The sequence below is a fragment of the Natator depressus genome, chromosome 1 (genome assembly GCF_965152275.1).
Source record: "Natator depressus isolate rNatDep1 chromosome 1, rNatDep2.hap1, whole genome shotgun sequence".
NCBI lineage: Eukaryota > Metazoa > Chordata > Testudines > Cheloniidae > Natator > Natator depressus.
The window spans coordinates 97,058,370-97,081,775 of record NC_134234.1 but is presented as its reverse complement, the minus strand read 5'-3'; the positions used below and the strand labels follow the sequence as shown (position 1 = coordinate 97,081,775).

The following is a 23,406-nucleotide window of genomic DNA, read 5'->3' as shown; positions in this document are numbered from 1 at the left end:
GCATCAACTTCCACTTGTTATATCTTAGGGTATGTCTACACTAAAAATTAGATCGATTTTGTAGAAGTCGATTTTTAGAAATCGATTGTATACAGTCGATTGTGTATATCCCCACTAAGCGCATTAAGTCAGAGGAATGCGTCCTCAATACCGTGGCTAGCATTGACTTACGGAGTGGTGCACTGTGGGTAGCTACCCCACAGTTCCCGCAGTCTCCGCTGCCCATTGGAATTCTGGGTTAAGCTCCCAATGCCTGATGGGGCAAAAACATTGTCACGGGTGGTTTGGGGTATATGTCCTCAGTCGCCCCTCCCTCAGTGAAAGCAATGGCAGACAATCGTTTCGTGTCCTTTTTCCTGGGTTACCTGTGCAGACGCCATACCACAACAAGCATGGAGCCCGCTCAGCTCACCGCTGCTGTTGTGAGTATTGTAAACACCTCGCGCATTATCCTGGAGTATATGTAGAACCAGTTGAAGAGACGCCAGCACGAGGACGATTGTGATGAGGACATGGACACAGACATTCCTGAAAGCTCAGGCTGTGGCAATTGGGACATCATGGTAGAAGTGGGGCTGGTTGATACAGTAGAACGCCGATTCTGGTCCCGGCAAACAAGCACAGACTGGTGGGACCGCATAGTGTTGCAGGTATGGGATGAGTCACAGTGGCTGCAAAACTTTCACATGCGTAAGGCCACTTTCCTGGAATTTTGTGAGTTGCTTTCCCCCGCCCTGAAGCACAGGAATACCAAGATGAGAGCTGCCCTGACAGTTGAGAAGCGAGTAGTGATAGCCCTGTGGAAGCTTGCAACATCTGACTGCTACCGGTCAGTCGGGAATCAATTTGGAGTGGGCTAGTCTACTGTGGGGACTGCTGTGATCCAAGTAGCCAATGCAATCGCTGACATTCTGTTATCAAGGGTAGTGACTCTGCGAAATGTGCAGGTCATAGCGGATGGCTTTGCTGCAATGCAGTTCCCTGACTGTGGTGGGACGATAGACGGAACGCATATCCCTATCTTGGCACCTGATCACCTTGCCAACCAGTACATAAACCGCAAGGGGTACTTCTCAATGGTGCTGCAAGCACTGGTGGATCACAAGGGACGTTTCATTGACATCAACGTGGGATGGCCAGGAAAGGTGCATGACGATCGCATCTTTAGGAACTCCAGGCTGTTCGAGCAGTTGCAAGAAGGGACTTACTTCCCAGACCAGAAAATTACCATTGGGGATGTTGAAATGCCAATAGTTATCCTTGGGGACCCCGCCTACCCCTTGATCCCATGGCTCACGAAGCCGTACACAGGCAACCTGGACAGTAGTAAGGAGCTGTTCAACTATAGGCTGAGCAAGTGCGCAATGGTGGTAGAATGTGCCTTTCGACGTTTAAAAGCCTGCTGGCGCTGTTTGCTGACTAGGTTAGACCTCAGCGCAACCAACATTCCCATTGTTATTGCTGCTTGCTGTGTGCTCCATAATATCTGTGAGAGTAAGGGGAAGACATTTATGGCGGGATGGGAGGTTGAGGCAAATCATTTGGCGGCTGATTTTGAGCAGCCAGACACCAGGGTGATTAGAAGAGCACAGCGAGGCTCGCTGCGCATCAGAGAGGCTTCGAAAATCAGTTTCATAACTGGCCAGGCTACAGTGTGACAGTTGTGTGTGTTCCTCCTTAATGCAAACCCGCCCCCTTTGTTGATTTTAATTCCTGTAAGACAACCACCCTCCCCCCTTCAATCACAGCTGGCAAAGGAAATAAAGTAACTGTTGTTTTGAAACCATGCATTCTTTCTTTATTAATTAAAAAAAAAAGTGAGATAACTGACAAGGTAGCCCGGGTGGGGTGGGGCGGGGCGGGGTGGGGGAAGGAGGGAAGGACAAGGCCATATTGCTTATTGTAGCCACACTACAAATCAAAACTGTTTGAATGACAGCTTTCTGTTGCTTGGGCCATCCTCTGGAGTGGAGTGGCTGGGTGCCTGGAGCCTCCCCACTGTGCGTTTTTGGGCATCTGGGTGAGGAGGATATGGAACCTGGGGAGGAGGGCAGGCAGTTATACAATGGATGCAGCAGGGGTCTGTGCTCTTGTTGGCTTTCCTGCAGCTCCAACAGACGCTTCATCATGTCCGTTAGCTCCCCCATTAGCCTCAGCATCGCCTCCTGCCTCTGATCTTTGCGCTCACTTAATGCTTTCCTGGCCTCTGCCAATGAATGCCTCCATGCATTAAGCTGTGCCTTATCAGTGCGGGAGGACTGCATGAGCTCGGAAAACTTGTCATCGCAAGTGTGTTTTTTTCTCCTTCTAATCTGCGATGACCTCAGGGACGGAGATGATAGGGGGAGCACAGAAACATTTGCATCTGGGGGGAGATAAAAAGGGAGAGTAAAATTTAAGATGATACATTTCTGAGAACAAAAGGGAGAATCTTTCACAGTGAATCAAGCAATTCACAGCAGACAGCACATGTGCTTTCGGTACAAGGTCGCATTTTGCCTTTTTATATTGAGCGCCTGCCGGTATGGTGACACATCACACATGGCTGGGCAACAGAATTTGGTTTCCAGGCAGCCATGGTAAGCCTTTTGGTATGCAGGGTTGCCTTTCTCCGCCTTCATAACATGTGGGAATGGTTTCAAACTGCAGAGCCATCCTTTCCCATAGCAGGCAATGCCGGTTGGGTTTCACATTTAAAAGGAGGGGCTGCGGTTTTTGGGGGGATGTGCAGCACACACCTCCCCCTACCCCACTGCATGGCTATTCTCCGGGTTGATCCCTTTTAGCCAAGCGCAAGCAACCCAGCGTGAATGGGGTCCTTTTACTGTTCCCTTACAAAAATTCCCCTATTCCAACCAAGTGACCATGAATGATATCACTCTCCTGAGGCTAACACAGAAAGTTATAGCCCGAATGTTGCTTGAATGCGACCAAAACCCAGGACCATTCGCTGCCATGCTTTGTGCTGCAATGATTCCAGACTACTTGCTACTGGATTGGCGTGGTAAAGTATCCTACCATGGAGGATGAAATGAGGCAACCCTCCCCAGAAACCTTCTGCAAAGGCTTACAGAGTACCTCCAGGAGAGCTTCATGGAGATGTCCCTGGAGGATTCCTGCTCCATCCCCAGACACATTAACAGACTTTTCCAGTAGCTGTACTGCCCGCAAATGCTTCCCAATTCTTCAGGGCAAATCAAACGCTATTACTTTTAAACCCTGTACTGTAGTTACAAATGTGCACTCACCAGAGGTGCCTTCTCCGGCTTCAGGGTCCGGGAACCCGCCTTCGGAGGGTATTTCTCCAGGGTGATGAAAAGGTACTGGCTGCCGGGGAGATGGATTCACCACTTGCCTGCTGCGCATTCTCCTCCTTCTCATCCACAAAATCCTCCTCCCTGTTGCATGAGACTCCCCCCTTGCAGGTGTCCACGGACAGTGGTGGGATAGTGGTAGGGTTCCCCCCTAGAATGCCATGCAGCTGATCATAGAAGCGGCATGTCTGGGGCTCTGACCCAGAGCGACCATTTGCCTCCTTTGTCTTTTGGTAGGCTTGCCTGAGCTCCTTAACTTTCACGCGGCACTACTGTGTGTCCCTGTTGTAGCCTCTCTCCACCATGTCCTGTGCGATTTTGGCATATATATTATCATTTCTTCTTTTTGATCGGAGTTCGGCCTGCACAGATTCTTCTCCCCATACAGCAATCAGATCCAGTGTCTCCCTTTTGGTTCATGCTGGAGCTTGTTTGTGATTCTGGGGGGACTGCATGGTCACGTGAGCTCGCCACGCTGACCAAACAGGAAATGAAATTCAAAATTTTCTAGGGCTTTTCCTGTGTACCTGGCTAGTGCATCAGAGTTGAAAGTGCGGTCCAGAGCGATCACATTGGAGCACTCTGGAATAGTTCCCGGAGGCCAATACCATCAAATTGCCCCAAATTCGATCCAGCAAGGTCGATTTCAGTGCTACTCCCCTCGCCGCGGAGGAGTACAGAAGTCGATTTTAAGAGCCCTTTAGGTTGACGGAATGGGGTTGCTTGTGTAGATGCATTCATTTTAAATTCGACCTAACGCCGTAGTGTAAACCAGGGGTTAGTCTGCTAGATCAGTGGTCTCCAAAGTGGGGTGAGTGCACCCCACGGGGTGCGCCAGAGAATCTCAGGGGGTGCGCAGCTGGAGGAGTGCCGCTGGACGGCACTCCGCCATTTTTTTTCTTTGGCGGCAGCTCTGCACACCTGCAGCAGGACTTCCCCTCCGGCGGCACGCCTGCGACAGGTCTTCCCTCCTCCTTTCTTCGGCTGCACTGTGGGGGTGCGCGATCCAAAAACTTTGGAGACCACTGTGCTAGACTGAAGAGCCCTCTACTATCAAATTTCTCTACCCAATTTAAGTACTTATAGATGATCAAATCACCCCTCAACCTTCTTTGTTAAACCGAATAGATTGAGGTCCCTGAGTCTTTCACCATAAGGCTGTTCTTTTAATTGTTCTCGTGGCTCTCTGAACCTCCAATTATCTCCAATTATCAACATTGTTTTTGAATTGTGGACACCAAAACTGGACATAATATTCTAACAGCAGACGCACCAGTGCCCAATACAAAGGTAACACAACCAAGGATTGCAACAGCCATTTTGGCCACAGTGTCACACTGGAAGCTCACACTGAGCTGATTCACAACTTTGCATTGGTCTTGCATACATCTCAACCTGTTTGCTCCATTGCAAACTCCCTTCTTTGAATCCTTTTGCAGGCTTTTCCCTTGCCTTCCAGATCAAGTCAAGGTCCTAGTGCTCAATTTCAAGGTTCTATAGTAGCAATGTCTCTACCTATAAGGCAGCTTGTTTCCTCCTTGTCTCCCTTGCCCGCCATGCCTTTCGCTTGACTGTCCACTTCTTCCTCATATCTTTACAACCTTCTTCCCTTTCACCCCTACGCTTGAAGCCTTGTTCACCAAAGAACCTCCCTCTCACCAATCAAACCCCTCTATAAAACTATTTCTTCCACCAGCCCTTTCCATGATAACCAACCACTGGAGAGGAACAGAAGGAGAGAGGTGGGAGAAAGAAAACAAATAAAATTAACTAGCCGCATGAAGTCTCTATATTTTATCTACCACATATACTTTATGTATACTATTATGAGGTGTGTTTAAGGTATGGTGAATATTTAATTTAATTTAGATTTTGTGTTTTTCTTAATGTCTTCTTTCATGTTTCTTACTGCACTGAACACACTTTTAGTGCTCCATAAATAATGTAATGATTATACTAATGGATCACACTGTCTTCAAATTCACTTAAAGCACAAAAATACCAAAACACTGGTTTTCAGCTATAAGTAGTCTGAGCTCTGGCTATTTCACAGACTGCCCATCTCCTTGCTTTTACCTCAAAAGCTGAGATCAGCTAAGGCAGGGGTGGGCAAACTACGGCCCACGGGCCACATCTGGCCCTCCAGACAATTTAATCTGGCCCTGGAGCTCCCGCTGGGGAACGGGGCCTGGGGCTTGCCCTGCTCCCGCGCCCCAGCTGGGAAGTGGGGTAGGAGGCCACTTCGCATGTGCGTGCTGAGGCTCCTGGAAGCAGCAGCACATTCCCCCTCCAGCTCCTACGTTTAGGGGCAGCCAGGGGGCTCTGCGCGCTGCTCCCGCCCCAAGTGCCACCCCCTCAGCTCCCACTGGCCGGGAACTGTGGCTAATGGGAGCTGCGGGGCGGCGCCTGCGGACAGGGCAGCTCACAGAGCCGCCTGGCCGCACCTCCACATAGGAGCCAGAGTGGGGACATGCCACTGCTTCCAGGAGCTGCTTGAAGAAAGCGCCGCCCGGAACCTGCACTCCTGACCCCCTCCCGTGCTCCAGTCCCCTGCCCCAGCCCTGATCCCTCTCCCCCACACCCCAACCCCTGCCCCAGCCTGGAGCCCCCTCCCATACCCTGAACGTCTCATTTCTGGCCCCACTCCAGAGCCTGCACCCCCAGACAGAGCCATCATGCCCTCCTGCACCCCAACCCCAATTTTGTGAGCATTCATGGCCCACCATACAATTTCCATACCCAGATGTGGCCCTCGGGCCAAAAAGTTTGCCCACCCTCGAGCTAAGGCATTTAAGGAAAAGTTACTAGGTTTAAATGTCAGGGGCTAGAGGTAGGGTATTCCTAAAGGGGTCTTGAACTCTGGAATTCACTGACCCCTTGGTCTGGCTGGGATTCTTTCCTGGAGGCACAACACCGAAGATGTACCCTGAGGGAGTGGGGACAAAGGTGACTTTATCTCATCTTAACTCTATTTTATGGTGGCCCTAGAGCAGTAGTCACCAACCAGTCGATCGCGATCGACTGGTTGATCCTGGGGATCTCCCAGTTGATCACGATCTCCGAGGGTATTGCTGGACTGCCGCTACGGCAGGCTCCCTGCTGCTGCGGCCCCACGCTGCTCCCGGAAGTGGCCAGCACGCCCCCACAGGGGTAGGGAGGAGGGGGCGGACAGAGGTCTTGGCATGCTGCTCCTGTCTGAAAGCAACACCCCTGCAGCTCCCATTGGCTGGGAACAGAGAACTGTGGCCAATGGGAGCTGTAGGGGCCATGACGGCAGAAAGGGGCAGCGCACAGAGCCATGTGCCCTCCACCCCCCTCCTCAGGGACACGTTGTCCCCTTCCAGGAGTAGTGTGGGGACAGGGCAGGCAGAGAGCCTGCCTCATCCTCGCTGTGCCACCAACTGGGAGCCACCTGAGGCAAGTGCCAGCCGGTGAGAGGCCACACCCCAACCCCCTCCTGGAGCCAGGACCCCATACCCAGCCCTGAGCCTCCTCCCAGGGTGAGCACCCCAAACCCTCTTGTGGACCCCAATCCCCTGCCCTAGACCTGACCCCCGCAGAGAGCCAGCATCCCGCACCCGCTCCTGCACCCCAACACTCTGCCTTAGGCCGGAGCGCCCTCCTCCCCCCCCGCACCCAAATTTTCTCCCAGAGCTTGCACCGTTCACCCCTTCCTGTATCCCAACCCCCTGCCCCAGGCTCCTCCCAGAGCTCCCTCCCACACTGCGAACCCCTCAGCCCCAGCCCAGAGCCTGCACCCACTTCCGAACTTCCTGGGTTGTCCTTAAATTCAAAAAGTGATCTTAGGCATAAAAAGGTTGGAGACCACTGCCCTAGAGCTACTTTTATGCTGCTAAATAGCCCACACAAGCCAAGAATCTTTGCTTGTTTTTTGATAATGTTTTTTGAGAGGGTTCAAGAATGGAGTTCTCACATTTGCCATAATGTGGACCACATCTCACTAGTGCCATGGACGATCTCCCTTCCTTTCATAATGACACCTCCCCTCACCTTCACTATCACACAACTTCCCTGGGCAACTACGGCAATTACTTAAAGTGGAAAATAAAGTGCTCCACACACCATCAGTGACCTACAGAGTACAGTTAGGAAACTGTTGATTTTGGAATTTTTGACTAACTGATGGGGGAATTATCTTCTGTGTTGACTACCGTGTAGCACTGGCTATTATACATGGTTGTAAATTTTGCTTCAAGGCTGTTTAATTAGTGTTTTTATAAAGGTAAAAGAGTTCCAACATGGGTGAAGATATATGTTAACATGTTCTACAGCAAAAATATGTGCTGTTCGAACATTTATGAAGTGTGTAAATTAACCCCTTCTCTTAGTATTAGTCTATAGAACCCTGCATAATCTAGGCTTTAAGTACTCAAGCCTTTTGATCCATATTCCTGCCCAACAAGTATTAGGGTATGTCTGCTGTGAGACCATAATTTCAACTCAGGACCCATCTGGAAGCAGGAACTGTTGGTTAAGGATCCTTGATTGTTCCTTCCAATGGAGATCCACCAGAATTATTATTATTTTTAGGTCAGACAGTATTTTGACTGAATAATTCTTGACCATTTTGGGGGGGCCTCGCCTATATATATATTGTATCAGCAACCACTTTTCCCCATACTCTCCCATATTATTTGTCCCAATGGAGAATTGACTCCATTTATTTATTTTGACCCCTGGTTTCCCTTTGTTTTGGATTTGTATTAAATAAAAATAAGTGGGATGAAAAAAAGCTTCTTTTGTCTACATTATAACTCTTCCGAGTTTAAATATCCAATTAAAGGCCATCTATAAAATTTTCCACAGGAATAATATACCATCATCTGGCTTTCAGCCTTCTTCTCCTTTGGTGGTATAATGCTAGTAATTCAAACTTGTATTTCAAAAGACTCTTCCTCTTGGTCTCTGTCTTGAATGTGGCTTATTTCAATAAAAGGAGGCATATCTTAGAACTAGTTTGGCTCAGAAAAATACTTTGCTTATTTTTTTATTAGGGCTGTCAAGCAATTTAAAAAATTAATTGCAATTAATCACACTGCTAAACAATAACAGAATACCATTTATTTAATTTTTTTTGATGTTTTCTACATTTTCAAATATATTGATTTAAATTACAACACAAAATACAAACTGTACAGTGCTCACTTTATATTTATTTTTTATTACAAGTATTTGCACTGTAAAAAAACAAAATAGTATTTTTCAATTCACCTAATACAAGTACTGTAGTGCAATCACTTTATCATGAAAGCTGAACTTACAAATGTAGAATTATGTGCAAAAAAACCTTCATTCAAAAATAAAACAATGTAAAGTTTTAGAGTCTGCAAGTCCACTCAGTCCTACTTCTTGTTCAGCCAATTGCTCAGACAAACAACTTTGTTTACATTTGCAGGAGATAATGCTACCTGCTTCTCGTTTACGTCGTCACCTGAAAGTGAGAACAGGCTTTCTCATGGTACTGTTGTAGCTGGTGTCGCAAGATATTTATGCGCCAGATGTGCAAAAGATTAACATATCCCTTCATGCTTCAGTCACCATTCCAGGGGACATGGGTCCATGCTGATGACTGGTTCTGCTCGATAACAATCCAAAGCAGTGCGGACTGACGCATGTTCATTTTCATTTTCTGAGTCAGATGCCACCAGCAGAAGGTTGATTTTCTTTTTTGGTGGTTTGGGTTTTGTAGTTTCCTCACCAGAGTGTAGCTCTTCTCAGACTTCAGAAAGCATGCTCCACACCTCGTCCCTCTCAGATTTTGGAAGGCACTTCAGATTTTTAAACCTTGGGTTGAGTGCTGTAGCTATCTTTAGAAATCTCACATTGGTACCTTCTTTGCGTTCTGTGAAATCTGCAGTGAAAGCGTTCTTAAAATGAACAACATGTGCTGGGTCATCATCCGGGACTATATGGCAGAATGCAGGTAAAACAGAGCAGGGGACATACAATTCTCCCCCAAGGAATTCAATCACAAAAAAAAAATGCGTTAATTGAATTTAACAAGTGTCATCAGCATGGAAGCATGTCATCTGGAATGGTGGCCGAAGCATGAAGGGGCATATGGATGTTTAGCATATCTGGCATGTAAATACATTGCAATGCCACCTACAAAAGTGCCACGCGAACACCTGTTCTCACTATCTGGTGACACTGTAAATAAGAAGAGGGCAGGATTATTTCTTGTAAATGTAAACAAACTGAACAAGAAGTAGGACTGAGTGGACTTATAGGCTCTGAAGTTTTACATTGTTTTGGTTTTGAGTGCAGTTAAGTAACAAAAAAACCCTAAATTTGTAAGCTGCACTTTCACGACAAAGAGATTGCACTACACAACTTGTATGAGGTGAATTGAAAAATACTATTTTTTTAAAATCATTTTTACAGTGCAAATATTTGTAATAAAAATAATTCACATTTTAATTTCAATTACAACACAGAATACAAAATATATGAAAATGTAGGAAAACATCCCAAATATTTAATAAATTTCTATTGGTATTCTATTGTTTTAACAGTGCGATTAAAACTGCAATTAATCACGATTACTTTTTTTAATCACGATTAATTTTTTTGAGTTAATCGCGTGAGATATCTGCTCTTAATTGACAAGCCTCGTTTTTATATCTAGAAGTAATGAATTTTGCATGACTGAAGGACTGGTACTGCATCTGGATGAAATGTATTTTAATTTATTAGCCAAAAATGCAGTTTGGATCAACCTGAAACTATTCATGAATTTGACCTGGTTCATTTTGGCTGTGAAAAAGATTACAGGGCCAGTTTCAGAAAGAGTGCATGTGTTTGTCCATGTGTCCCTCACGACCTTTAGTCCATTTAATCCAAATTTAGGGCATTTGCAAGGCAGGTGGGAGACCAAGATTTGAATTGCCATTCTGGAGCAGGGATTTCTACACAAGGCAGGTGGGAGACCAAGATTTGAATTGCCATTCTGGAGCAGGGATTTCTACACAAGTCTCCTCCCCTGCCAAGTGAGTTCTCTAACCACCGGGCTTTAGACTATTGTGGATGGGTTGCTCTCAATCTCTCCTGTTGAAGCTGTTCCACTTTGTATAAATACTTACATTTTCAGTGGGCCAAAGTGAGATACTGAACTTGACTCTATAGTCCGGTGATTAAGGCACTTACCTGGGAGATAAAAGACATGGATGCAAATCTTCTCTCTGCCTGATTCAGAGGAGGGAACTGAATTTTTTGGACTCAAATCTAATATTTTTTCTGATTTTTCGGTTTGCTGGGCATTCTGCATTCCCCCCACCACCCCAAAAATCAGTCATCTGCCCTGCTCTAATTGTTACAGCAAAAATCTCAGATATTCACTCTTATTTCCAGATCGGTCCTCAGTTTCTGTGAGCACAGAGAAGGTTTAGCTAAAATTCCTATATTTTAAATAGAGACTGGAAATACTGTAGGAGAAAATACTGAATTAGGGGAAATTCTCCTCTGTTCTTTTCAGATATTTAAATTATTTCACGGTTGCCACATTTGAAAGAAACTCACTCTTTGTCCCCTAAATGTCTGGTCTCTATTTATTTGCTAAATACAATACCCTGTGATAGTTATATACTGTACTGTATTGTGTTTCTGGTAGGCTTCTTACTCTAAGAGTAACTGTACTGTCTACATCTATTGTATGCACTACCCACAAGTCACATCTGTATAATTATTCTTTCAGTGCCAGGAATTAGGACAATGCTGCTTTGATCTGTGGGCTGACTGTACTGCTGTCCCCTGAATAAAACCCTGCATGCTTTATTTGTTCAACTCTATCAATACTGGTGTAGAACTGTTGCTAGTAACAGTATTAACCATTCTGCAAGAGGACACTGAGGGAAAGACATCTCTAAATATATTTCAGTAATAGTATAAAACTTCTGAAAACAAATAAGATCCTTTAACTTCTTTTGTTTGACCTTACTAGATACATTTTTATTAATTTTATTTATAGGCATTATTATGGCATTCACAGATATACAAGCTGAATGTCTGAAAACATTAATGAATTAAGCTTCACAATTAAGTGCCTTATTTCCATTTTACTAATGGGGAAACTGAGTCACAGGGCAATTAAAAATGGCCTGCTCAGGATATTACTGTAAGTCAGTGGGAAATACCAGATCTCTCATCTGTGCCCCGTGTCTTGGAAACAAAACCACTTCTTCCTTTGTTCCTTGTTTCCTAATTTTTCAGATTATATTTCTGCCATCAAAGAAATAATATAGCATATGTGTACATACTTCCCATTGACCACTAAGTTCTACCAGTTTTATTTCTCATCAAGAAATATTAGGAGGCAAATTTGGTATATCATCATGGAGCAGAGAGCAAAGACAGTACAAAGTGTCTAACTGCTTCACTCTATTCAGAAGAGGAACCTATTATGCTGAAATAACTGAGGGAGGGAGAAAGTATTTTTCCCTAAAGCAGTGGTTCCCAAACTTGTCCCCTGCTTCTGCAGGGAAAGCCCCTGGTGGGCCGAGCCGGTTTCCCTGCACAAGCGGAGGAACAAGTTTGGGAACCACTGCCCTAAAGAAAGTAATACTTTTTAGAATTCCTAGCTTTTATGATGAATGTGTGAAAATCAACAATTTAAACAACACTTCTAATTGGAGAAAAACAATAGTTGATAAGTTTATGAAAAATTTAACCATATAGTCTTGCACTTACCATCACTGTAGCAGCTGCAGCAGCTGCTTGAGCTGCCACTGCAGCCTGGTTGGCTTGATGTTGAGCAGCTTTGATTTTGGCCTGCAAATGTGCAGGAGGGTGAAAATATTTGCATTTCTCCCTCATGCAACGCCCCTTTATGTAATCCATACAAACGGTTACAGTGTTGTCATTTGTGTCAATCATTGTGCTATCTGCAGGATGTGCAAAGCGGCAGTCAGTCTCTCCCCGCGCGCAGTTTCCTCGCTGGAACTCCCTGCATACCTATGTGCAAAACAATACTAATTACAGCTGATGGACCCACAGCAATCTTAACTGGGAAAAACAAAACAAAAAACCACATACACAGCTCATTCTTTATTGTGTTTTAGACTTGTCCCAAAGTGTTTGCAACAGTCCTTTACATGTTTGTTAAATATGTTTGCCTGCCCTTAATTAAGTTGCAGTTAGTATAGCTGTGTTGTTTGATAATAAGTTGAACTTACATAGAACTGTGTCATTTCAAAAAATCTATTCTTGTTCACCAACATAAAACCCTTACGAATATTACTCAGTGTTGTCAATTAAATGCTCCTGTGGCCCCAGTTACTTTCTCTATGAAGAAACTCATAATGACAGAGCTGTATTTTAAAACTCAACCCCTTTTGTTACCTTTGATGTTGATTAGGCATATTAAATTTGAGCAATCAACTCTAGAACACATTCACTGAATTTTTATCCAAACCATATTAAAAAAAATGACGACACTAAAACAATGGTAACATTTCCACCGAGTACAAGCGTAAATCCTACAAGAGTACTTATGAGATCTATATTTTAATAACTAAAGATTACGCTATATTAGAGAGCGCTTCTAAGGACAACAAAGTTTTTCAAAGCTTTCACGTATAAATTAGCAGAAAATTACATTTCTAGTCACAATGGTGTCTGTAGTACCTCCAGTTTATCAGTCCTCAAGAGTTTCTGAGTAGCAGTCGAACCAGGAACTGTGACAGGGGGACTTCCAGGAACAATGACAGGCGGTGTGGGTAGGATTTCAGTAGGAACTAACCCAACTCCAGGGGTTACAGGTGTTAAGTAAGGAGCAAAGCTAATAGCTGTGTTCGTTCCTATTGTTGGACCTACTGGAAATGTGGGCTGCAAAATGAAAACATAGCGAGATGAAAAATAAATAGGTAACCTTACATTGAAACTATTTTTTTAAAAAGTTCGCAGATCTTATTTGATGTCTTTTGTACATTTTCCCTGGTTTTGATTCATTTTCTTAATCAGAATTTAAAAGAGTTGACAACATTACACTGCATATTTTCTTCTCTTAAACATGGAATACAGCGGTTCTAGAACTGGGGTCTGCGGACCCAAGTCATGTCCAGGGCTGCTGGCTCCACTGATCAATTCCTCCCTCTCCCTCCCAGTGCCTCCTGCACACCATGGAACAGCTGTTCGGTGGCGTGCAGGAGGCACTGGGAGGGAGAGGGAGGAGCGAGGACAGGGCACGCTCAGGGGAGGGAGCAGAAAGAGGTGGGGAAGAGGAGGGGCAGGGCTGGAGAGGGAAGAGGTGGGGTGGGAACGGGGCCTTTGAGGAAGGGGTGGAGTGGGGGCAGGGCCTGAGGATGAGTGGGGGTTGAGCATCCCCGGGGAAAATTAGAAGCCATTTGGGGGGGGCCCGCAAAATTTTTAAAATCAAAATGGGGGTTCTTGGGTTGCTAAAGTTTGAGAATCGCTGATGTAATACATTCCAGTGAAGGATAGGAACAGCATTTTGCAGCCATATTATGAGAAAAGGAGTTCTCAGTGCATCTACACGTCAGCTATAATTTGAATCTGGATATCTACCGAGATTACAGTTCATATTACATTTCAAATTTATTTATACATCTCAGATAAAGTGCATCTTATTTCTACTGCTTTCTCTTTCTATCTGCTTCCCTGGTAAAACTGAATTTTATAGGTAAAATGTTATTCAGTATATTGAATCCATCTTTGTAATAATAGTATACATTATATAAGCTCTTTCACATGTTACATCTACCACCTTGCATGCCGTATTTTGTATTTCTATATAATTTAAGTTACTGTGCCAACAGGGGTGAAAGTAACTGAGGACACGTACCAGTATGGGGGCAGCTCCGGCCCCTGGAAGGGGTGAGGCCTCTGGCAGAAGGGGCGGGGCTGGGGGGTCAGCATCCCCCAGCCAGCCCTTCCATGCCACCTGGCCTGCACTGCCCGGGGCTCCCGTGTTGATTTAAAGGGCCCGGGGCTCCGGACACCGCTGCTGCGGTAGCGGCATCTGGAGCCCCGGGCCCTTTTAAATCGCCGGCCCCAGGGCAGCTGCTCCCTTTGCCGCCCTCCCACCCCCACACCTGTCGGCAGCCAGGGCGGGCAAAAGGGGCAGAGTCGTTAAAGTGCTGCAGGGTCCTTTGCTGCAGCAGCACTTTAACGTTGCTGCCCCACCGCCCCCCACCCTGTCGGCGGCCCTGCTGGTACGAACCCTACCAGCAGGGCCGCTGACAGGGGAGGCAAAAGGGGCAGGGACATTAAAGTGCTGCCATGGCAGCGCTTTAATGTGGGCTGGGCATGGGCTGGTGCGGGTTCTTACCGGTATGCGGTACCGGCTCACTTTCACCCCTGTATGCCTATGACATGTAAAAACTGGCCTGTGCAATGTTTATGTTATATTCAACTGCCACCTGTGGCAAATGGAACATTTATTATTGGGCCCAATATTTAGGTCGTGATCTTTTCAGGCTGTGGTAGAGAGATTGGTCTCTCTAAGCTTAGCCAATCAAAATCCTTTGAGGGATGGGAATGATATGGGTCTGAAATTATGTTTCACAACCATTTAAAGCAATGTAATGCAATGAAGCTGTATCAAGAGGAAGAAGCAATTCTGTGATGCAGAAATCCAGTTCAGATGAAGCAGGATAGCAGATTTGCCAACACATATTCCATAGGGTGGGGAGTCAATGCAGTCCCATGGTCAGGACTGGAAAGGTCTTTTGTAGGCCTGCAGTGTCGATGTTTGCTAGAGGCAAACTATAATTATAATGTGAAAAGAATGTGCCTGGAAATGTAGCACGTCTCAGACTAGTGTAGACTCTGGACTAATGCTACTGGAGCAGTTGCAGAGATATAGTTTGTACCTGCACTCACTATTGGACTCTGTCAGGTTCCTGAACCACGCTATGCAACACTTGCCAGGTCAGAAATGCAGGGTCTGTTATGTAGGACTAAAAGTAAAGCTCCAAAATAAGCTGGCAGCTAGAAAATGCCAAGATGTAGCAGAGCTCTGAAGAGACATTTAGAAAATGTAAAGAGGCAGACATCTCTTTCTCTTCATGTTGGCCTCTATAGGCTCTATTAGAAGGGGAAGCTAGCCATCAACACTTATGAAACAGCCTTAGGGGAAAGAGTAGGACTCAAAGGGGTTTTGGAGAAAGTTGCTCGTCAAGAATGAGTCCAGCGTAGTCCCCAAGAAGATGCTGAGAGCAGCAGCAGAACCAACCAGTGTACCCAGCTGCAGGAAAAGATCATCTAGTTATCACTCATGCAAAGAGTTAACACTTAAAAAAATTTTTTTTCCACTGCCCATCAAAAAATGTGCTCATACCCTTGCTAAATACTATCCATAAACTGTAAATCAAAATAAGGAAATAATTATAAGGAAAAAAAAGGATTCTTGCTATAACAGGTCTATGCTCAGTTTTTTCACACAATAGCTATTATAAACATGCTATTGCAGCGCAATGTTTAATAGAAAAAATAAAATCTTTGCACTAGATATAATTTCAAGAAGAACCCTACAAGCTTCATTGAATGTTTAGGTATTTCTTTTATACTTTTTATTCTGCTACGTCAGTGATAATCTACCACAGCCCACTAGCAGTTTGAGATAGAGAAAAAGAACTTGCTTTTTACTCCCTGTTGGTAGGTGAAATAATAAAGTTTGAATGATGATTGTATTGATAGGGTGGAGAAAAGGAAAGAAACATCTATGTGAAATTTAGGGGATTTCTTTGCTCACAGTAGTGACAAGTTTAACCATCATCCTATTACATACAAAATCCCCACTAATTTAAAAGAACATTAAAGTTGCAAAGTCAAACACAAAACAGTTAGGAAATGTCAATTAAGATTGTTTATTCTGCCTAGTGCATATGCAGTATGATACATACTTTAATTATACAATCACATACTATTTCTACCATATTACCCCTGCCTCATTCAAGGCACAGGATGGACAGTGCTCAGGAATGAGGTAGCTGTTCAAAATTTCCTCATCACTCCGTGTGTAGCCCCTAGGCCTTATTTACTACGCACCGTCCAAACCATGCACTGAAATAAAGAATTGTTAATTGATTCATGGACTTTTTAATGGTGCTCATCTCTTGCAATATTTGGGCACCCCACTAATATTAATGAATATATCTTCAGACCTCTTCTGTGAGACAGAAAATTATTATTATCCCCATTTTACAGATTGAGCATGGAGAAATTAAAACCATAATGTGCAGAAGAATCAACTAATTTTGGGTGCCTACCCTGACAGACTTAGGGCCTGATTTTTCAGAATACTTAGCATTTTTATATTGTTACTGTGATGCTGGCAGAGCAGGTGCCAGCTCACGTCCAGATCCCTAGCACTCACTGAACACTGACAAATGCATAGCTGGAAACCAAACTGGCTCATCTGTGGGTTAGTATTGTTAAAATAGGTATTAGATTTATAAGATTGTGTTTAGACTAGATGGAATACTTGTAGGATGCTTTGTATATTCATCTCACTTTTAACATCTGTACCCCATGTTACAGTAAAAGCTGTTTTATCTGGCACTTCACCAACTGGAAAGCTCTACAAACTGCATTTCTGATCTTCATTGAAATTCCAGTTTATAGTCCGGTTGGCGCATGTCTGGCAGGGGGTTGGGGCACGGGAGAGGGTACGGAGCGTGGGCACTGGGAGGGAGTTTGGGTACGGGAAGGGGCTTGGGATGCCAATGGGAGCTGCGGGGGCAGTACCTGCGGGCGGAGGCAGCACGCAGAGTGGCCTACCCACGCCTCAGCCTAGGAGCAGCCAGGACAGATTGCCACTTGCAGGGAACCGCCCGAGGTGAACGCCCCTGGATCCGGCACCCCGAGCCCCCTCCCGCGCTCCAACCCACTGCCCCAACCCCTCTCCCACACCCAAACTCCATCCCAGAGCCTGCGCCCTGCAACTCCTCCCTTGCCCCAGCCCCGAACCCCCTCCCGCACCCAACCTCCCTCTCTCTTAGTTAATCGGCATTTTTCACTTACCAGCACCCCCCATTCTCCAACATGCCAGATAAAACAGCTTTTACTGTACAAGGTTATAGTAGGTGTTTGCATGGTAATCCTCTGTAATTGTGTAAGTCATCAAACAGGAAAGGAACATTAATTAATGTAGAAATGCTGGCTTCCTACAGAAGGTGTTAGGTCTGGCCCAGCAAGAAGGCCCACTGAAACTAAATGAGCCATTGTGAAACATCGAAGAACAAGAACTCTGTCGATTGCTCCTCCCAACACCCATGTAGAGAAGACGTGCAGGTGGACTTGTTCCATCAACTTGAACTCTGGGGGGAAGGGAATAAAAATCACTGATAAGAAAGAACTGCACCTCTAAGCTGCTTGAACTGTAAGGGGCGAAGATTTCTAAGCATAAGCAAGAGTTCCCCTGGCCTTGGCCTGGGTTAGCCCTAAAGTACATATATATATATACACCTTGCATATTACAGCAGCTTCTATTACCCTTTCGGAACATAAGACTGTAACTAGTTTGTGTGTGCACGTTTACCTGCTTTAACCTTATAAATAACTCATTTCTTTTTCCTAGCTAATAAATCCTTAGACAGTTTATTATAGGATTGGCTACAAGCATTGTCTTTGGTGAGAGATCTAGGATGCAACTGACTGGACATAAGTGACTGGTCTACTGGGAAAACCAAACATACTAATATAAACAAGGCTTCATTTTCTTGCACCACAAAATCTCTCTGCCTGTCCTATTACATTTCCCTGTCCCCTCAGTGACCCTCCCTGCTGTCCACTTTCCCTGCTCCCCTCATATTGTCTTCTCTCTCGCACGTGCATGATACATAAACACACACACGTCTGATCCAACTCCCATATGAAGTCAATGAAAGCTGGCTTTGACCCTAAGTGTTCCCACTGGGTCACAATGCACTTGAGATAAAGGAGTAGTGCCCACTCACTTCTAATCTTTATTGTTTGTTACAAAGGTGGCCCTGACCTGTTTGAACAGTACAATAGGACTGATCAATTATACATATACCCATATCATTTATACCAAGCTGGTGTTCATGGCTGCAAGATGCTTGCTTTGTATCTGGATTTGCAGGAAATGCCCCAAACTGTTTTACGTATGATTTCAAAAGATGGAACTTTTGAAGCTTGTGAAGTCCCATATCATCTTTTCTCTTTGTCTATGTCATTCTGGGGCACTTCAGACTTCAAGCTCGGAAGCAAGCACAACCCATGAACACATGATCACTTGTTCCGTTCTGGAAGGGAATAAAGAAACAATCTGAGATGAAAGATTTATTAAAAATTATTCAGCTCATAGAAGCTGGGAAAGAAGACACTGCAATCCTACTCAAATGGTTATTGTTCTTTTAACTCTTTCCACTCAAGCGGGGATCTTGCACAAAGCCCTTGCAAAGCTAACCCAAGGTAGCTGGGTCTCAAAACCTGAGAGAGAAAGTGGGGGGGGGGGGGAAGGGAGGGGAGGAGGGAGAGGGAGGGAGGAGAGGCTGAGATAGGGAATGGGGGATGTGCCACATCTATGATGACACCTCAGCACACACATTTAAATTTGTGCATGTTTTCCAGCATTTCTGTACTTCACACAGCCTCTAAATAGCAATTTATTTTCATTGACAAAGAAAGTAGTAAGGTGTTTAGAGGCCATTTTCAGGTCAACCCAATCTCACAACTGAGCTTTAGTTACCCACCACATCATTTGAAAAAGGATACTTACCATTGGCTGAATTGGTGATCCTGGAAACATGAACTGCATCTGCTGGGCAAGCATTGCTGCTGCAGTTTTCTGTTGGATTAAGTTGTTCCTGCCATTAATTTCTAGTTGAGTTTTTAAATGTGTTGGTGGATGAAGATACTTGCAGTTCTCTCTTGTACAACGACCCTGCAAAAAATTACATCAGTTACTTTATAGCTTTTAATGGCGGTTTGGTTTCTCAAGGCAAAATATTACACCATCAATTAAGGAACAAAAATTGAGTTGCAAAGCATTTCCTTGGAATTGACTAGCTAGGAAGAGATGACAGTTTACGGTTGTGCCTCAGGCCAGTAACCCGAGTTGGTCACTTATGTTTTCAACTGAAAATTTTTTTAAAAATAGGCTAATTTTAGAAAATGATTGATGGTATGTTAATTGGTAAATACAGGACATTGCTACAGAATTAATGCCCTGAATATTAGCCAGACTGCTTGAATTTCCTCTCAAGATATCCTGATCATGGCCTCTGTTGTTACCACAATATAAATGTTAATAATTAATATTATTAATAGATTTAACATTTTAATTTGAAACAAAATATAGCTTTTAAACACTGGATATTAAATGTATGTTTGCAGAACTACAAGTATTAATATTAGTAATTTTCTTTGTGCTTCCACTCCACTGTATTGTTGCCCCTTTTCGACTTGAACAGCTTGTCAAATTTGGGGGTTCTGGGGGGGTTCTAGTTGGATGTAGAAATTGGGGATATGTATTACTTTGATGCAGTTTTATTTCTTTACGAAGAATGTACAAAGTCCTGTGTCTCTGAATACAGGAGGAAACAATATCAGGAAACTGATTTTTTTTCTTCACAATTAGGATGGGAATGATGAGATTTTTATAGGTAAATGTCAATACACATCAATTTCACCATACATATACAAATATGAAAAAAATATTTCCACAGATCATCATAGAAATTTACAGATAGTCAAAGAAAAATTCTGCTTGAGACCTTATTAGAGTTTGATTTCAGGATATTTATTTTGTATATTTTGACATGTAATGTTGATAATTCATGTTTTAATGGTTTTAAAGCTTTAACTTTTTGAATCTCAATGCTGACTGTCATTAAATAATTATTGTCCAACTCCCCCATATCTTTGTACAACTGTGAAAATTTAAAATCAAGTAAAAAAAAAATGCTTTAAACTAAACCGATATTATCCTTCAAAATTATTTAAAAAAAAAAATTCTGCCAAGCCTACTCACAGAACCAAGAACACACTTTTCAGCCTGAAACCCAACCCTAAAACCTCTTCCCAGGTTTTTTCCGGTGTCAGCCACAGTGCTTTCAGCTAACCCAGCTAACACAGTGCTTTCAGGTTGTCTCTCTCAGATCTGGTTGACGCAAAGCAGCTTAAGTTGACATAACCATGGAAGTGTCTACACTTAAATTTCGCTCCTGCCATTGTAACTGCCCTGCTACGCCGACTTAACTCCACAGGGGTGAAAGTAACTTAAAGGACTTGCCAGGACTCTGGAGTCCTGAGGAGGGGGTGGGGCCTCAACCAGAAGGGGCGGGGCCTTTAAATCCCCAGGACCTTTAAATCAGGATTTAAAGGCGTGGAGCTAGAGGGGTGGTAGCAGCAGCTGGGAGCCCCGGGCCCTTTAAATCACACCCTGAGCTCTCAGCTGCAGAGGTGGCTGGGAGCCCTGGGGGTCCAGCAGCAGGGCCCAGGGCTCCGGCTGCCGCTACCGTCCACAGCCCTTTAAATCGTCCCCGAAGCGGTGCTGCTGGAGCCTGGGGCTCTGGCGGCTATTTAAAGGGCCCGGGGTGGTAGAGGCAGTGGGAGCCCTGGACCCTTTAAACAGCCGCCAGAGACCTGCTGCCACTACCTCAGGACTCCGGCAGGCTCCAGGGGCTATTTAAAGGGCCCGGGGCTCCCACTGCCTCTACTGCCCCAGGCCCTTTAAATCGGCCCCGGAGCCCTGGGGTAGTGGCAGTGGGGCTACAGCTGTGATTTAAAGGGCCCGGAGCTGTAGCAGCGACAGGAGCCTGGGCCCTTTAAACTGCCATCTGAGCCCTGCCGCCCCTACCCCAGGGCTCCAGCAGTGGGGCTCTGGTGGCAATTTAAAGGGCCCGGGGCTCCAGCCACTGCTGGGAGCCCCAGACCCTTTAAATTACAGTCTGGAGAAGCTGGTCCGTCCCAGTACAGCACACTGGCTCTTGCCAGCAGGGGTGGCAGGTTTGTAAAAATTTGGTGGTGCCCAGAACGTGCCCCTGCTCAAACTCTGCCCCCCCCCAAACTCCATCCCCCACCTGCCCAAGGCTCTGGGAGGGAGTTTGGGTTGGGGAGGAGGTCTGGGGTGCAGGCCCTGGGCTGGGGTAGGGGATTGGGGTGCAAGAGGGGTGCAGGGTGCAGGCTCTGGGAGGGAGTTTGGGGATGGGAAAGGGTGTGGAGGGAGGGGGTGCAGGGGTGAGAGCTGTGGGGTGAGGCTCGGGATGAGGGGTTTGGGGTGTGGCTGGGGATGAGGGATTTGGGGTGGGAGGAGGCTCAGGGCTGAGGCAGTGGGTTACGATGTGGGGGGGGATGAGGGCTCTGGCTGGGGCTGGAGATGGGGGGTTTGGGGTGTTGGAGAGGCTCAGGGCTAGGCAGGGCCAGTGTAACCACTAGGTGAACTAGGCGGCTGCCTAGGGTGCCAAGATTTGGGGTTGCCAAAAAGCGAGCCAGGCAGCAGCGGGGCTTGGCAAGGAAACGGGCGGCTGCCTTGGCTCAGCCTCCATGCTCAGCCGCAGCGGGGGGCACGGAGAGCGCGTTCACTCACCCCCCCACCCGCCGCCCAAGAACAAAAGACCCTCGCGCAGGGACCTGATGGAGGAAGAGGACGCTGGTGCGTTGGCCAAGGTAAGCGCTTCCCCACAGCTCAGGCACCTGCTGGTCCACACTCCCCTAGTGCGCGGGCAGCTGGAGAGGACGGCAGCCCACAGAGCTGAGCTGCCCCGGTGCCCCTCCCCCTGCCCCAGCCTTTGTCAGCGGGGGAACAGTCGGAGCCCTGGGCTGGGGCTTTCTGCAAACCGGGACTCAGGCGGGGAGAGAGGAACAAAGCCAGAGAGACACTGTGCCCCAAAGAGAGATCATGGCTAAAGGGAAATGTAGAGCAGCACTAATGGCTTCAAATGCAAATAGCGATTGATTGGCTCCAACTATGCGGTATTGGAGAGGGCGAGGAGTGTAGGGCAAGCAGGGACCTGCAGTACTTCCTAGCTGAGTCTCTCCATCCATCCCAGGATGGTCTTGCCAAGACTGACAGTCCGAATACAGACACACTGAATTTGGTTGTTAATGATGTAGCAAAGTGTTGCTTGGAGGCAACAGCCTTCTTTCATTTAGTTCAACATGTTTATGTGTATTTCTTAGCTTCTACATGTGGCTGGGAAGTTCTAGCACACCACGTACCTAATCTCACAGTTAAACCATGGAGTGAAACAAGATGGGAAAATCAAATTGATGCCTTGAAACCTCTTTGCTATCAGCTTGGTGACATCTATGATGCTCTGACAGGGATCTATGATGACACTACTCTAACAGGATCATCTGGCAATACGTCACGAGTTGAAGCAAAGGATCTTGCAAAAGCCATTTCTAGTTTCAAGTTTCTTGTTTCTCTTGTTGTGTGGTATGACATATTGTTTGAGATCAACATGATGAGCAAACAACTTCAGGAGAAAGAATTCGACATACGTGAAGCCATTAATCAACTTGGAGAAATCAAGAAGTTTCTTGTGGGCCGCAGAAGTGACGCAGACTTTGAGAAAACATTGGTAGATGCAGGTGAACTTGTGGGGGAGTTGGATGTACCGACACTTTTTGAACCAGATCCAATCCATATTAGAAAAAAGAGGAAGCAGTTCACATATGAAGCAGATGACGAACCTATTTATAATCCGAAAGAAAAATTCAAAGTGAACTTTTACTTTGCAGCCATCGACACAGCAATACATTCGGTTGAAGAAAGATGCACATTGATGCAGCATATTAGTTTAGTATTTGGCTTCCTATATGATGTTTACAGTCTGCAAAATACAATACCGAAGCAAATTATGGAACATTACTTGAATCTGGAGCAAGCTTTGCACATGGTGAATCCAAAGATATTGATTCCTTTGACTTGTGCAATGAATTGCAAGCTATTGCAAGACGAGCCCAAAAGAATGCATCACCGCAAGATGTATTGAACTTAATACGGAAAAATAAGCTGATAGATAGTGCCCCCAACACAGTTATTGCTCTTCGCATCCTCTTGACTCTTCCAGTTTCTGTGGCCAGTGGTGAGCGAAGCTTCTCGAAGCTCAAGTTGATAAAAACATACATGCGAACATCAGTG

General features: G+C 45.5%; 1 protein-coding gene across 6 annotated transcripts in view; it reads right to left on the bottom strand.

The window, feature by feature from the left end:
* MBNL2 (muscleblind like splicing regulator 2) overlaps window positions 1-23,406 on the bottom strand; it is a 154,396-nt gene that overhangs the window by 31,395 nt on the left and 99,595 nt on the right. For all 6 annotated transcript variants that reach the window (XM_074962739.1, XM_074962764.1, XM_074962775.1 and 3 more), the window contains exons 3-5: window positions 19,036-19,200; window positions 12,957-13,157; window positions 12,021-12,284 (exon numbers count right to left, since the gene is read on the bottom strand). In XM_074962739.1, coding sequence (XP_074818840.1) covers window positions 12,021-12,284; window positions 12,957-13,157; window positions 19,036-19,200 — 630 coding nt within the window. The remainder of the gene's footprint in view (window positions 1-12,020; window positions 12,285-12,956; window positions 13,158-19,035; window positions 19,201-23,406) is intronic.